This window comes from Abramis brama (assembly GCF_963993115.1).
Source record: "Abramis brama genome assembly, chromosome: 3".
Taxonomy (NCBI): domain Eukaryota; kingdom Metazoa; phylum Chordata; class Actinopteri; order Cypriniformes; family Leuciscidae; genus Abramis; species Abramis brama.
In genome coordinates this window covers 7,310,426-7,325,923 of record NC_139965.1, presented here as the reverse complement: position 1 = coordinate 7,325,923, position 15,498 = coordinate 7,310,426, and the positions used below count along the sequence as shown (strand labels likewise).

General features: G+C 37.9%; 1 protein-coding gene and 1 long non-coding RNA gene across 16 annotated transcripts in view; both read left to right on the top strand.

Moving 5' to 3' along the window:
- The window catches only part of LOC311078642 (uncharacterized protein), an 87,730-nt gene extending 80,718 nt beyond the window's left edge, over positions 1-7,012 (top strand). For all 13 annotated transcript variants that reach the window (XM_084107574.1, XM_084107579.1, XM_084107581.1 and 10 more), the window contains 6 exons: positions 1,856-1,939; positions 2,031-2,098; positions 2,184-2,270; positions 2,978-3,032; positions 3,205-3,422; positions 4,980-7,012. In XM_084107574.1, the coding sequence (XP_083963700.1) occupies positions 1,856-1,939; positions 2,031-2,098; positions 2,184-2,270; positions 2,978-3,032; positions 3,205-3,422; positions 4,980-6,642 (2,175 nt within the window). In that variant the 3' untranslated portion in view covers positions 6,643-7,012. The remainder of the gene's footprint in view (positions 1-1,855; positions 1,940-2,030; positions 2,099-2,183; positions 2,271-2,977; positions 3,033-3,204; positions 3,423-4,979) is intronic.
- A 1,857-nt stretch (positions 7,013-8,869) lies between these two features.
- On the top strand, positions 8,870-14,052 carry LOC311078644. Of its 3 annotated transcripts, XR_014605235.1 has the most exons (6): positions 8,870-9,142; positions 9,294-9,350; positions 9,632-9,723; positions 10,444-10,540; positions 11,409-11,556; positions 13,952-14,052. It is a non-coding gene; the product is annotated as an uncharacterized lncRNA (long non-coding RNA). The 3 variants fall into 3 exon arrangements; XR_014605234.1 differs by lacking the exon at positions 9,294-9,350; XR_014605236.1 differs by having other exon boundaries at positions 8,870-9,350.
- The last annotated feature ends 1,446 nt before the right edge of the window (positions 14,053-15,498 follow it).

The following is a 15,498-nucleotide window of genomic DNA, read 5'->3' as shown; positions in this document are numbered from 1 at the left end:
TTTAAGGTAACAGATTGTTTTGGCTTTATAGCGGTTCTTTAAGTTATTTTCCATCTAAAGTTAGTTTTGATTGATTTGCTTCCGTCGCAACGATCATTTGTTATTAAATTAGGGGCCGCTAAGACGACACCATTCTCTCTACACAGACTTTAAACGCGAATTTAAATTCCCTACAAGCCAAGCCTAAACAAAGTACTTGTCTTTCCTTATAGATTTTGATAAAGAATTTTATTTTATTTTGTCGCTTCGGGGTAGGAACGCGAAACGAATTTCCCGACAACGCCTTATCTGTAGAGTGGTAAAGGGATCCTCCATAGGGAGAGACTAGTTGGCACTTCAGCACTGCATTGTCATCGGGTCCAGGCGAAGGTCCTTCGTCAGATCTGGATACGGCCCGGATCCGGCAGGCTGCGGGAAAACCTTGGGATAAACACAGACACTAAAATTAGCGTAGATGCCATTCTTCTCATGATGTAACGAGTACATCAGGATTTATGGGAAGTGTTCCCGGTTCCGGCTGACCTAATCTATGCAGCCTAACATTGAACTATAGAAGTCTATAATGTATTATGTGAATGCTAGGTCAAAGAGATGTGTCTTTAATCTGGCTTTGAACTGACAGAGTGTGTCTGCTTCCCGGACAATGTTAGGAAGTGGGCGGCAGTGGCTCAGTGGTTCATGTAGGTTGTCTACAAACCGGAAGGTTGGTGGTTCAATCCCCGGTTCCACCTGACCAAGTGTCGAGGTGTCCATGAGCAAGACACCTAACCCCAGCTGCTCCCGACGAGCTGGGTGGCGCCTTGCATGGCTGACACCGCCGTCGGTGTATGAATGGGTGAATGTGAGGCTTATATGTAAAGCGCTTTGGTGGCCATAGGTCTGTGAAAGCGCTATATAAATGCAGTCCATTTAGGAAGACTGTTCCAGAGTTTTGGTGCTAAATAGGAGAAGGATCTACCACCAGCAGTCGATTTTGATATTCTAGGTATTATTAACTGGCCGGAATTTTGAGATCGCAATAGACGTGAAGGACTATAATGCGTTAAGAGCTCCCTCAAGTACTGCGGAGCGAAACCATTTAGTGCTTTGTAAGTAATCAGCAATATTTTAAAATTGATGCAATGTTTAATAGGGAGCCAATGCAGTTTTGACAAAACCGGGCTAATATGGTCGTACTTCTTGGTTCTGGTAAGAACTTGAGCTGCTGCGTTTTGGACCAGCTGTAGTTTGTTTATTAAGCGTGCAGGGCAACCACCCAGTAGAGCATTACAATAATCTAGCCTTGAGGTCATGAACGCATGAACTAATTGTTCCGCATTTGTCAATGAGAGCATATGGCGTAATTTAGATATATTTTTAAGATGGAAAAATGCAGTTTTACAGATACTAGACACGTGACTTTCAAATGAAAGATTGGTATCAAAGAGCTTTGTAAAAAGTGACAGTGATTAGCACCATGTTTTACCCAAATTTCCATCTCTCAGCGACCAGAGAAATGCTTTAAAACATGCTGCGCTTGTTTTGAAAGAATTGAGAAATTATACTAAAAACACTTTGGTGGACAAGCGACCTTAATGTCACATTTATTACAGAAAAGTTATCCAATGATTACAGTTTGTTAGTTAGCTATAAAGTACTCCAGAGAAGAGCTAATATCACTCAACACTGTTAATACTCAACACTGAATGATACATTTGGGGGTATACTGTAAAACAAGAACCAATTATTATTATTTTTTCACTATGGTAGACTAATGGCAAATATGCAACCTTTTTTTTTTTTACTCAAATATACCAAATAAAACAAATACAATGCATGGAATAAATTACTGCTTTCTTGTTTCTTCTGTGTGTAGACCCTTGACTGGTTTGTTCAGATTTGTCTGGCTCTGCAGTATCTCCATGAGAACAATGTTCTCCACAGAGATATAAAACCACAGGTAGACATTGACCAAGATCATTTAATCATTTATTAACATTAAAGAGAAATGTGTTTATGTGTTCATGTGATGATTTATGGTGTTCTTCTAGAATGTTTTTCTTACTGAGGATGGTTACATCAATCTAGGAGATTTTGGATTCTCAAAAGTGCTGCAAAGGTGAAATTAAATAGTAATAGGATTTTTGAAGAGATTTAGTCAGTTTCATCCATTTGAATTTACATGTTTGATTTTTCTTTTTAAGAGCTGATGAATATGCAACATCAAGTGTGGGTGCAGCGCTCTATGTCAGCCCAGAAATCATTACAAAACACAGACACAATTCAAAAAGGTATGCTTTTTGTAAAAGATAAGGTAATACATACATTGAGGGCTGGTTTCACAGACAATTTTAAATTAAACCAGGATTAGGCCTTAGTTCAATTAGGAGGTTTTATAAACATGTCTTAGAAAAAAAACGGGTGTTAAAGAACATGAAAGTTAAGTATTCAGATGAAGGTCATCCAAAACAATACAATTAACTATTGTATTAATTATGTGTAATGAGTGACTGTTAAAATAAAGTGCAAAATGAAAAATAGCTCTGTGTAGTCTTTATAAGTCTTTATATCCAATAATCCATTTAGATTGAATCATTTAGCAGACACTTTTATCCAAAGTGACTTACAAATGAGGAGAGCAACAGAAACAATCAAACTAACAATAGGGCAATAAGTGCTGTGAATTGTTTTTGATGAAAAACATGCACCTTGAGTCGTTTCTTGAAAATGGTTAAAGATTCAGAATAGACAGGAGAATCAGAGGGAAACAAGACCAGTAAACTGGAACGACACCAAACTCAAAGAACACATGGCTTAAATACACAGAAAATGACAATAACTAACATAATGGGGACAGGTGTAACCTAATTAACAATCAAGGAGATTAACTAGAACACAATCTAGCAGTCAAACAGGGAAAACTAAATCAATGCAAAACAGAGCATAGATGTGACACTATATCAACTGAAGTTACTAACTAAATTATACTTACGTTTAGTGACATATGGTCATTGGGATGGTTGCTTCATGATCTCTGCATGCTGGATGTGTGGGTGAGTCTCTCTCTCTCTCCCCCTCTCTCTCTCTCCCCCTCTCTCTCTCTCTCTCTCTCTCTATATATATATATATATATATATATATAGTTTTTAGTTTTTAATATATTTAAAATGTTTATGGTAATAATCTAGAGGTTAATCAGACTTTTATTTTTCCTTTATCTGACAGTCAAACATCATAGAGCGTCACTGTCTACATGCCAAAAGCTTGGAAGGAACCATACCCAAAATCTCAAATAGGTACTCGGAAGATCTGAAGGAATTAATCTGTCAAATGCTCAGCCGTGACCCTCATATGAGACCTTCAGCTGATGAGATTCTGGCAAAACCATTCCTGAAAGAAGCAGTAGACAGAAATAGGAGGATTCTAGGTGCACGGCAGCAAAGGTACTTGACTTCCATCAATAACTTTAATGAGGCTTACGACATGCACTGTAACGACATTGAGACTGTAGTTAGTGAGTGGAAAACAACAACAGATTCACTAGAGGAGATCCACCATAACTGCACTATAGGCAGTCTGTCAGGTGCAGTGATCGGAGCCGCTGGAGGAATCACTGCGTTGGTTGGGGCATGTTTGGCACCGGTCACATTTGGAGCGTCTCTGATTGTAGCAGGTGTTGGGATTGGTGTTGGAGTTGCAGGTGGTGTAGCAGGTGCTGCATCCAACATTACCAATACAGTAAAACATAAATCACTCCGTGAGAGCTTTGAAAAAATTCAGCAGGACTACAAAAAAGCAAGTGAACCGATTCTTAAGTCACTCAGAAAACTGAGAAAGGTAATGAGAAAACTTACAAGGTTCAGTGATTTTGTCCGTAGCTCAACTCTTGATAATGTGCAAATGTCATGGAGAATAGGCAGAGCCGCAGTAGCAGGTGTCACAGAGTTCGTGACTCTTGGAATGTTGGCAAGTTTCGGCAGAATTGCTGTTCAGTCTGCCGGTGTCAGGCGAGCAGTAGCCGCAGCTTCAGGAGTGTTGAGTGGAATCTTAGTCATAGCTGACATCGCCTTCATCGTGAAAGATGCCAGAGAGATTCACCAGATGAGACAGGGAAGAGAAGATGATCCAGAAAAGGTCCAATCCACCCTACTCAAAGCCATCGCACAGATAAGGGAAACACATTCAGAGCTTTGCCAGGTCTTGAATTCACAAATCATATAAATTATATATCCGCTAATGAATTAGTTTTTGTATCACCTGAACATTTGATCACACTATTGTGTGCCGTCATAGTGAATTAGCTGCAAGGATCGTGAAATGTAATGCTTTAGCCTGTTACTGATACGTGACTATTTCTCAAAAAATTCGGAGAGTTAAAACTGCTCAGTTTTACACGAACAGCGGCGTGTGAGATATTGTATCATAGATATACAGTACATACATAGAACCTCCTTAGCGGTTTACATATAGTGGTCCATTGAAACGGCCGCTAATGAGGATCTATGTAATCTATGGTTTCTACAAGCGGAATCCGAGGATAGCGCGGATATTACGTAATTGATATTACTTTTAATGTCAATGACAAGGAATGAGCCATTATTTAAAACTGGTATTTCTCTGGATTTACAAATCATTGAGAGCTTTTGGGATAATGTAAGTACACAACTGCATTAAATATATCTCACTGTGCAAGTGTTTTTTTGTTTTTGTTTTTTTTTTATTACAAAAATCTTACATATTGTACCTTTAAGTCACATCAATATACTGTAATGCTGCTTGTCTTGGAAGAAAGAAAAAAAGTTACAAGCTTCTCAAAACCTTCAAAACTCCAAAAAAGAGAATGAAAAAAAAAAAATCAGTGTATGGAAATTAATTAAAAACAACAACAACAACAACAAAAACACTCCACTAACAGTTATAAAGTCACTGCAAACCAGGAAATATAATAAATTGCTGATTTAAATAATATGTTGATGCTAAATCAATTCTCTCTTCTGTAGATCACGTCATGATGCCACACGGATTAATCCAGGTCCTCCAGCGCTTTATCGACTGAACACAGAAAGAAAATATCTTGATGGGACTGATGAAAAGGTCAGACGATGGACATATGGAAGAAGAGACAGAAACAAACAGAACAAAGTCATACTGATGGTGGGAGAAACCGGCTCTGGGAAAACCACCATGATCAACACCATGATCAACTACTTACTGGGAGTGAAGTTTGAGGATCAAGAGTTTTATCAAATCACAGAAGAAAAACCTCAAGATCAGTCACAATCCCAGACGTCTGAGATCACTGTTTATGAGGCGTTTGTTGAAGAAAACCCAACATCTCTGACCATCATTGACACTCCAGGATACGGAGACACTAGAGGATACGAGAAAGACAGAGAGATTGCTGAGAATCTGACCAGATTATTTTCAGATAAGGATGGGATTCATTATATTGATGCAGTGTGTTTTGTGATGAAGGCGTATCAGAATCGTCTCTCTGACAGACAGCATTACATATTTCACTCAGTTCTGTCTCTATTTGGTAGAAATATAGAGAACAACATAGTGTTTCTTCTCACACAGTCAAATGGACGACCTCCAACAGATGCTCTCAATGCCATTAAGAAAGCAGAAATACCCTGCAGAAGAGATGAAGACAATGAACCTGTTCACTTCTTATTCGACAACCGACAGAAAGAGAAAAGAGACAAACGGTATGAGCGAGTTTTGAGATCAGACTGGGAAATGGGAGACGAAAGCATGAATGAGTTCTTCAAACTCCTGGAAGAAAAGAACAGAAAAAGTGTTGAGATGACATTAGATGTTCTGAAAGAGCGAAGACGACTTGAGGCCTGTGTCTCTAATCTGATAGAGCGAATAGATCTGAAGGAGTCAAAAATGAGAGAATTGCATCAGATTCAGGAAGCCCTCAGACAGAACAGAGACAAGATTGAGAAGTGTGAAAACTTTGAGTTTACAGTGACGAAGTCCTTCAAAGAAAAAGTCCCCATTGTAAATGAATGGTTGTGGAACAGTAAGGCAACCTGCTGCTCCGTCTGTGAGGAAAACTGTCATGAGTGGGGCTGTAATCTGGTCTCTTCCGATGATCTCTCATGGTGTTCAGTCATGAGTAACGGCCACTGCACTGTGTGTTCAGGAAAATGTCATCACAGCAAACATGTCAAAGAGGACAAAAAATATGTGATGAAGACTGAGGAAGTCACAATGACATTTGACGAGCTCAAACAGCAGTATGAACGCACTGGTGAAAAGCCTAAAACCAGCTTTGATAAAAATAAATTTGATACTACTAAAGAGGAACACGAAAGTATCCTGAAAGAGTTAGAGAATAAAACAGGAATAGCAGAACAACTGAAGAGTGATCTGGAGAAGAATAAAGAAGAAAAGTCCAACCTGGTTCATGAAGCTTATATCAGCATCATGATTCTGTGTAAGATCGCATTAAAAGCAGACAGCGCTTTCACTCTTCTACATCTGGATTTCCTGATTCCCAGACTGAAGGAGGAGAGAAAAAATGAATGGATGAAGAACCTGGAGGATCTGAAGAAAGCTGGAGAAGAGCAGAAAAACAAGGGGGCTTTACAGTATGTGTGGGAACATACTGGGCAAAAAATGTTAAATTATTTCAGTCGTGGTAAAAAATAATAAATGCAACAAATCTGAAAATACACGATGAAAGAGCAAAATACTTAGAAATAACAAAATTGATGAAAGACTATAATTTAAATGTTTACTGATTTATTTAGTCTCTACTGTTTTAGTAATTGTGGGATAAATGTAATATGTCATGTATATGTTTGATTTTCTATATGTTTGATTTTTCCTTTACTATTGGAATTAAGTTGGTATTATATCTTAACAGGTTTCTTGTTGAAACATGTCTTATGTTTGTATCAGTGGCTGTGAATTAATTTGGAACTAATTCTAACCATGATATTATGTTCCATATGTTCACCATATTAGATGTGTTTCCATCCAAAGTTACGAATTAAACTTATTTGCTTGAAGACTAAAATTTGATCTTTTAATATTATGTATCTGTATTATTATTCTTTATTAATATTCATAATCAGTTGTATTATCTTATGGAATTCAAAATGCATGAGCTAGATTATAGATATCCGTGTGTGAGGATCACATGTCAGACACAGGGAGGGAGCTGCAACCAGGTGACACTTGCATTTTTCCTACATAATAAATGACTTGCACCTCAAAGCGCACAGACAAAACTCAATAACAAACTCTGTCATGTTATCTTCTGTTTGGTTGCCTTATGTTTGTGAACGCAATTGTGTCATCATTTTGATGATGGACTTTGACTTTGCATTTCAAAATTTTAAAAATAACATTTGAGATGTTGTCCGCTGTGTGTTACGTCCCATTTTGATTTAGATAGGGGTAAGGAAGTATAACATTTAAATAAAGATGTGCGTATAACTTAATATGAAGGACCGGGTAATAAAAGGAAAAAGATCAATTCAAAAACTCAGCTCAAAAGTATTTATTTTTACAGAACCCAAAGAATGAAGAGAAAATAATATTTACAATATTTACAAACAATGAGGAGAACAACAAGACAAGTAACAATACTAAACAAAAACAAACAAAGGTGGGAAGGCGAGCTCGAGAGTTTCTTTGTCTCCTCTTGACAGCCTAATTTGCATGGTTTATGGCGTGTTAGAATTCGTAATTTCTTTCTCCAAAAGATGGTAAACATAGTATAATACATTTTATGGTAACCTACTATATACATTTAGCTTAGGCAAACCGAGAGGTTTAATTCGGTACCAAGATCGCTATGTCCGGAAGATACAAACATAGAGATACATTATTATTCTTTAAAATAATCACTTAGAGTTCAACTAATACAACTAGTCATAACTAGGCTAACATGAAACATACATGTATACAGGAATATATCATATACATTTTGGAATTACTTATATTCTAAGTTCGATGCAAAGAATGTTTGTGTGTGTGTATTGGGCATCTCGGAGAGGGCTCTTCTGTCCACCTGGACTTCTTGCTTGCCGCGAAAGGGGAGTTGTTTCTGTTAAATTTCCACCAAGCCACAAACGTGTCAAAGGGAGCAGTTCGATCCAGACTCATTGGTGCTAAGCTGTTATTTACATGCAATGAGTCAATAGGTTAAAAGCTTTCTGAATCTTAGAATGAACAAGTAATCGTGATTTGATCCATACACTACACAACCTAACATTTTTGACTTTCTCAGTTTGTGTAAATTCACTTGGCATTCAGATCATTTTTTTTTTCCACATTAATTTTGGTTAACCACTAATTGTGGTTTTGTTTTATTAATACAGTGTATTTTTTTTTTTTTTCTTGATTTACCCCGAAAGAATGGAAGTGAAATGTGACAATATGCCCCACCTATTGATACTTTGCAGTCACGTGATATCTGCGGGCAACAAACGCGGTTAGTGCATCCAATCGCACAACAACTATCTGACATGTCGTGTACACCTCAAAACACCACCTTTTGTATATTAAAACTGGCAACGTCCTGGCAAGATCCTTGATTAGTTTACTGGTTTTCGTTGCTAGAGAATGACGCTCTTGCCCGCCAGCCAGTACAACTGACGTCACGTGCAAAGTATCAATGGACATGAACATGACCATATGACAGATTAATATGTTATCTGATCTAATAAAACAAATATACAGGACAAACTAAAATATTTTGTCAATAAAATACAATTATTTACTTTTTCATATAAAATAATGGCATTTTTAATAATTAAAAATAAACAAATGTTTGAGTTTGACAACAAACACACCGAAAAATACAGCTATACAACACAGTTCAAAACATAATAATACTTAATATTTTTTGAACATTGACTTTATTCACCTCCCAGATAGCACACGTACGTCGGGCCGACGTTGGCCCAACATCGAGCGTCGGCCTTCCTCCCTATAACATCGCAAAGGCGTCGGCCTGGTGTAGACAGATCTCTTGTCAGTCAGTGCTCTATTTCCCAGCTCCGTTACGTCGGCTTTTGGTCGGCCCACTATACGGGAGGCCGATGTCGCGTTGTGCGCGTGAACTTTCAAGTCCCTTTCAAACACTGGAGCGGCCGCGGCGCAGAGTTGCCATGGAAACGCCGCGGGACCACTGCGACTGGTAAGCAGGAAATCTCCCTCTCTCTCGCTGTTGTTTTCACTGCTTTCAGGTGATATTAATCTCTAATATCACACGGATAATACACACAACTGTTCTTGACACTTCTCTTACTTGTAATTGATACGCTTATGTTGAATAATTACTTTTATAGACATGGTTTTGTGTCTTCGGAAAAAGTCCGTTAGCATCTCAACCGTTTTCAGAAGAGGTAAGTTAGCAGCTACGTTAAGTTAAGCTAAGTTAAGCTAAGTTAATGTTAACTCGGTTGAGCTTTTGTTTATGAAAGTTTGGGCTTTTAATCGCCTATTATGTGTATATGAGAGGTTTTTGTAAAGGTTTTACCTGGAAGTGAGCTAATTTATTTTACACAAACGTAAACATAAATGTATAGGCCTAATCGGTGACGTCACTTACATGGAGTGAGGAAATTGGTTGAAACTAGCTCAATGGTAAACAAATATTGATAAAAAAAATGTTCTGTGATTTCAGCAGCAACAAAATAACCCATAACAGAGGGAATTAAAGCTCCACGACTTCAACATTTCTGAAGAAAGCTGCTGCCGGAGAAGTAGGAAATACAGGTAGGAAATCCAAAACTAAAGAATTAATTATTGATTTTAGGAAACAGAGCCCCCCCTTTTCCCCTCACTATCATTGATGGCCAACCTATTGAGATACAAGAATACAAGTACCTTGGCACAATAATTGATAGTAAGCTATGTTTTGAATCACACACTGATGCTGTTTGTGCCAAAGCCCAGCAGCAAATGCATTTTTACCGTAGACAGGAATTTTAACATTGACCCCACTTTGATGAGAATGTTTTATTCTTGTTTTATTGAGTCTGTTTTAACCTTCTGTTTTATCTGCTGGTTTGGTTCCTTGTCTACAAAAAAACAAAAAATCGATTAGAGAGTATTGTTAGGACGTGTAGCAAGATTGCAGGCAATCTTTCCCCCTCTCTCACACATTTACTCCAACAGAGTGGCAAAGAGGGCAGCTGACCCTAGTCATCCTTTGTCCTGCCAGTTCAAGCTACTTCCCTCAGGCCATAGGTACTCCATGCCCAGATGCAGGTCAAATAGATTCAGAAACTCATCTCAGAAAAGCATTTCACTTCTGCTGTAGCTTATATATAATATAGCTTAATATAATATAATATAATATAATATAATATAATATAATATAATATAATATAATATATAATAATATAGCTTAGCTATAGCTTCTTACTTGTAATAAACCTGGCATTATATTATAATATTGTTGGCTCTGTGACAAATGGTTTGTTGTGTTTCTAGATCCTTCAATGTTGATGCCCTGGCCTCCACCGTAGCAGAGTTGGGCGGATCATCATCTCGGATCATCATCTCTAAGGCGCTATGAACCATATGATTAGTAAGTAAAACTTCAAACATACACTAATTGTGTTGGTAAAAAAATTATGTTTTGAAAAAAGTCTCTTATGTTCACCAAGACAGCATTCAAAACAATAATATTGTGAAATAATATAACAAATTTTAAATAACTGTTTTCTATGTGAATATATTGTAAAATGTAATTAATTCCTGTGATCAAAGCTGAATTTTCAGCATCACAGCTTCATATGATCCTTCAGAAATCATTCTAATATGATTATTTGACGCTCAAGAAACATTTATGATTATTACCGGCTTTCATTTTCTCAAAGGCGTAGCAGGATACCCAGGGCTTGGTTTACACCTATCACAATTTCTAGCCACTGGGGGACCATAGGCAGGCTAGGGGAACTCATATTAATGTTAAAAAACCTCATAAAGTGGTTTTCTACCAGTTTTCTATGTGAGGAAAACGCTTAACTGTACATAGTAGTCTATTTTTAATTATTATGGTTTTACAGAATTATCATTTATTTATTTTAATATCACTGTCTATGCGTTAAGTCACGTTCTGCGAGTGCAAATCTCTAAATTCAACTTTGGACTTGTATTTTACAGGGGACAAGTTCTCAAATTCACATCTTTATGCTCTCGAGTTTTGCTACTTTTTTACTTTCATAAATAACCTTCCTGATAATGTTCGGGGCTCAGACACACTCTCCCAATTTAAATCTAGACTAAAGACACAACTCTTTAGCCAAGCATTCAATTAACACATCTCATAATCTTGTTTTACAGTTAATATGTGATGAAATAGTAAAAAGTGCACATGATCATCTTTTGCCTGAAATAATATGAACTGCAGCTATGCTAATCTTTCTCCTGTTGCTTCCCTGTTTCTATCTCAGGATGCTCAGCAAGTTCACTAGAGATTACAGCGAGATCCAGTGTGGATCCAGCCTCACTTGTGAAGATTTCAGATGATGCAAACACTCACGAAGATTTCAACTGATGGCAACTATAGATGGACACAAAACTGCCAGATATTAAGATGGGGTAAGCGATATTTCAAAAACGCTGTTGGACATAGTTGATATTTGGAATGAACCCAAACAAACACACCCCTCTCTTCAATGCTCCACCTCCAAAACTCACCAGATTGCCCAGCATCCGCATCACATTATTGGTGTAAATAACTAATTTATGTTATTGCATGACCTGCTCAATAAAAGCGCAACACTAAGAACGTTTCAGGAAACACGTTATTAATTATGATAATAGCTGGATTTCCCGAAACCATCATAACGCTACGTCGTTCCTAAGTTATACCTTAAGCTGTACCTTATCGTTAATACTTGTTTCCCGAAACGTTCTTAGTTAATTGTACCTTCTGTAAGTCATACGTTCGGATATTTCCCCACCAGGTAGTCAAAGTGTGACAACACCGGTAATACCATAATAGAAGTGACGCGCATGCGATGCAGCGTGCTCGTTTTTCCACAGCGAGATGAAAACATCTCAACTTTTCAGAATGCCACAAGCGCACCGCAGGTCATGTGACAAAAACTAACCGATCAGCTTTGGCCTTTCCGTAACAACATGGAAAACTCGGCTGAACAGCTGATCATAGCTGTACAGGGCGAGTTTTTATTTCCCATCTCCATAAATATATCTAGTAGTATATTTAGTAGTAGTAGTAAGCTAATGCAAGGGCTAGAAATCAATTAATCCTTTGCTGATACTTCCTCGTCATCATGGAGAGCGCAGTTCATGGTTGCATAGCAACGACAGACGCCACGGGAGCGCAAGTGCTTGTAGAAAGGAGAGAGCACTTTCCACACATTTTTAGACGCGATATGTGAACGGCCCCTAATTCAGGATAAACTGAGAATCTATTTGGTTTAAAATCGTTTTTGTTTTGTTTAAAATGGAGATCACGATAACATACATCAGAATAACATGTTCCAGTCTATTAAAAAAAAAATATACTCAATTGAATCATTAATTTAAACACTTTTAAAACCAATTTATTCAGTGTCTCATTCATAAACACCTGGGCTGGGTTTCCCGATAACGTTGTCTCTTAAGCGTGCTACGAAGACTCTTAAAGGGATAGTTCACTTTGAAATTAAATTTTGGTATGTTTTAGCTTACCTGAAGGGCATCCAAGATGTAGGTGTCTTTTTTTCCGCAGTAGTTTTAATTTTGATATTTTTAGGTCCAACCGTTCTTGTCTGTCAGTCATTTCATGCAGGTTTATGGATCCTTTCTCAAAGAGCATGCACAAAGTCCAAATTAAAACAATTTCCCATCGTCCAAATGAAACAATTCCCCATCGTAAGTACACTTTGATGGCCTAAGACACGAAACGAGCGGTTTGTGTGAGAAAACGAACAGTATTTATATTGTTGTTACCTCTTGAACAAAGCCGCGTCCAACTGATCTGACGGCGCGGGCGGGTATAGATATATACACTGATGTCGCCTTGGCTACGGTTTCGTTCCAATGAACTGCAATAGCGAAGGCGACATCTAGTGTATAGATACCACTCGTTTCGTGTCTTAGGCCATCAAAGTGTACTTACGATGGGGAATTGTTTCATTTGGACGATGGGGAATTGTTTTAATTTGGACTTTGTGCATGCTCTTTGAGAAAGGATCCATAAACCTGCATGAAATGACTGACAGACAAGAACGGTTGGACCTAAAAATATCAAAATTAAAACTACTGCGGAAAAAAAGACACCTACATCTTGGATGCCCTTCAGGTAAGCTAAAACATACCAAAATTTAATTTCAAAGTGAACTATCCCTTTAAGGTATAACTTAACTAAAGGTATAACATTTATAGGCGTGTTCCCCGAACCATACCTTAGAAAGCTGCTAAAGATATTCCTTCTTACGTGTGACGTTACCCAGTGCTGCCTGTGGCGATGCTGCTGAATCTGCTGATATCGATGCCTCGAGAATCAATTATTCACTCGTGCAGGGGCTGCTTCACTGCGTTATGTGAGAAAGAGGTGTTCTTTATAAAAGAAATTAAGAAATGTACGCGGGTTGGGTGAGAAAAAACACTGACATTATGGATTCGGATGGCAATAAAATCACAGACTTACCCCTGTAAATGTTTAAAATACCATACGAACCCATGAGAAACAGTTAGCATCTACTTACAACTTAACTGAAAGTATGCTTTCACTGGCCTTTGAAAGCTCTCCGCGGACGGCGCCGTCTTTTAGAACAACTATTCGCTGTATCGCTGCCATAGTTTGAGCAAACTACCCACCACAATCATTCCCTTTAAATAAACTATTAAACCTATTAAACTATTAAATGGTTTGCCAGCTGATGTACCTTTGATTGTTAGATTTTTAATTATATTATCCAGTGTAATGACAATTCTTAGCTTTAGTCCTAACTGCTTTTTCTCAATATTTTTCACTCTGTTACAGGTTGCCAGGAAGAATCCTTCTCTACATTGTTGCTGAGGAACCCTTTTGATCCCTTTTCTCCTCGAGTTCTTTCTGGTGTCATTAAAATGTCTTAACTTGAATTGTGTCTGTTCATTATACTAGAGACAGTTATTGATATTTTTCAATGTCAGTAGAGCCTACTTTTTTCATATTGGATAGTCAAGTAACTCCAGGGCTGTATATATGTTCATAGACATTGAGGGGGACAAGTCCTACACTGCAAAAAAATGCTTTTCTTACTTAGTATTTTTGTGTTGTTTCCAGTCCAAATATCTAAAAATTCTTAAATCAAGAAGCATTTACTAGAGAAGTAAAATGACATAAGAAATTCTATTTTGTTTTCAGATAAACAGAAAGTAATTTAAGTAATTTTTGCTTAAAACAATCTAAATTATTTGCCAGTGGGGTATGAAAAATAATCTTTATTCTATTGGAAAACAAGATTATTTTTCTTACCCCACTGGCAGATAATTTAGCTTTAGAAACAACACAAAAATACTAAGTAAGAAAAACATTTTTTGCAGTGTATAATTATACGTCAATAATAACAATAGTATGTCAATAGTTAGAAATGGCCAAACTGGAAATTCAATATTGGAAATTCTTGCTCTGCTCTGTTTTTAGGATGGCAAAAAGGTTTAAAAGTTACAGTTTAGGCTGGTCTACCTTACAGCGACCATCCAAATAGATAGCCAATCAAATCATAGAAGGCGGTGTTTACTGTTCACAGAAGCAGAGCATGTATTCCAGCAGTTTAACGTTGAAAGAGTGCGAGGTAAGATGGAAGTGTAAAACTACTCCACTTTTTTTCTTGAATATGGCCATTAAGAGGGATGAAAGTTGCATGTGTTCAGTATCAAAGCTATTTTATCAATTTAAGTCTCGGGGCAATGTTGACTACAGTTTATGTGCTGCTGAGTGAGTGTTGCAGCGCGATCTCCGCTCTGTATGTGTGTGTGTGCGTGTGCGTGCATGCGTGTGTTAAGTGCGTGCGTCAATGAAAGCAGCGCATGGTGTCTAATGTAAGGAGTAGCCCGAAAGGTCCGACCTATATAAATAAAGGTCCTATAAAACCCATGCAGAGCTGCCAAAAGATTTACAGCTTTGCATCGTTCAAACATCGGCCGGAGATCATTTGCGATCAAAGGCCGACGTCGAGGCGACATATTGCCGATGAGCAAACGATCTCTGAGCGACATCGTGCCGATGGAACTTTGTGCATCGGGCCAACGTCGGCCCGACGTACGTGTGTTATCTGGGCTTTTTCTCATGCTTTCTCAATAGAATTAATAAAAGTTTAGAATATAATATCATAGTTCTAGGTGCACCCGCTTCGGATGTTATCACCCGATTGAATGGTCATTATCAGTGGTTATCGGCCCATTCGTATGGGCCAGTAGGGCCCTACTGTGCCTCCTAGCAGGTGCAGTAGGTTGTTATCATCTATTCACATCGCTGATCAGCATCATACAGGAAGAGTCTCGATCCAGTCCCCCAGGAATACAGTCCGCCGCCAGACCTCAAAC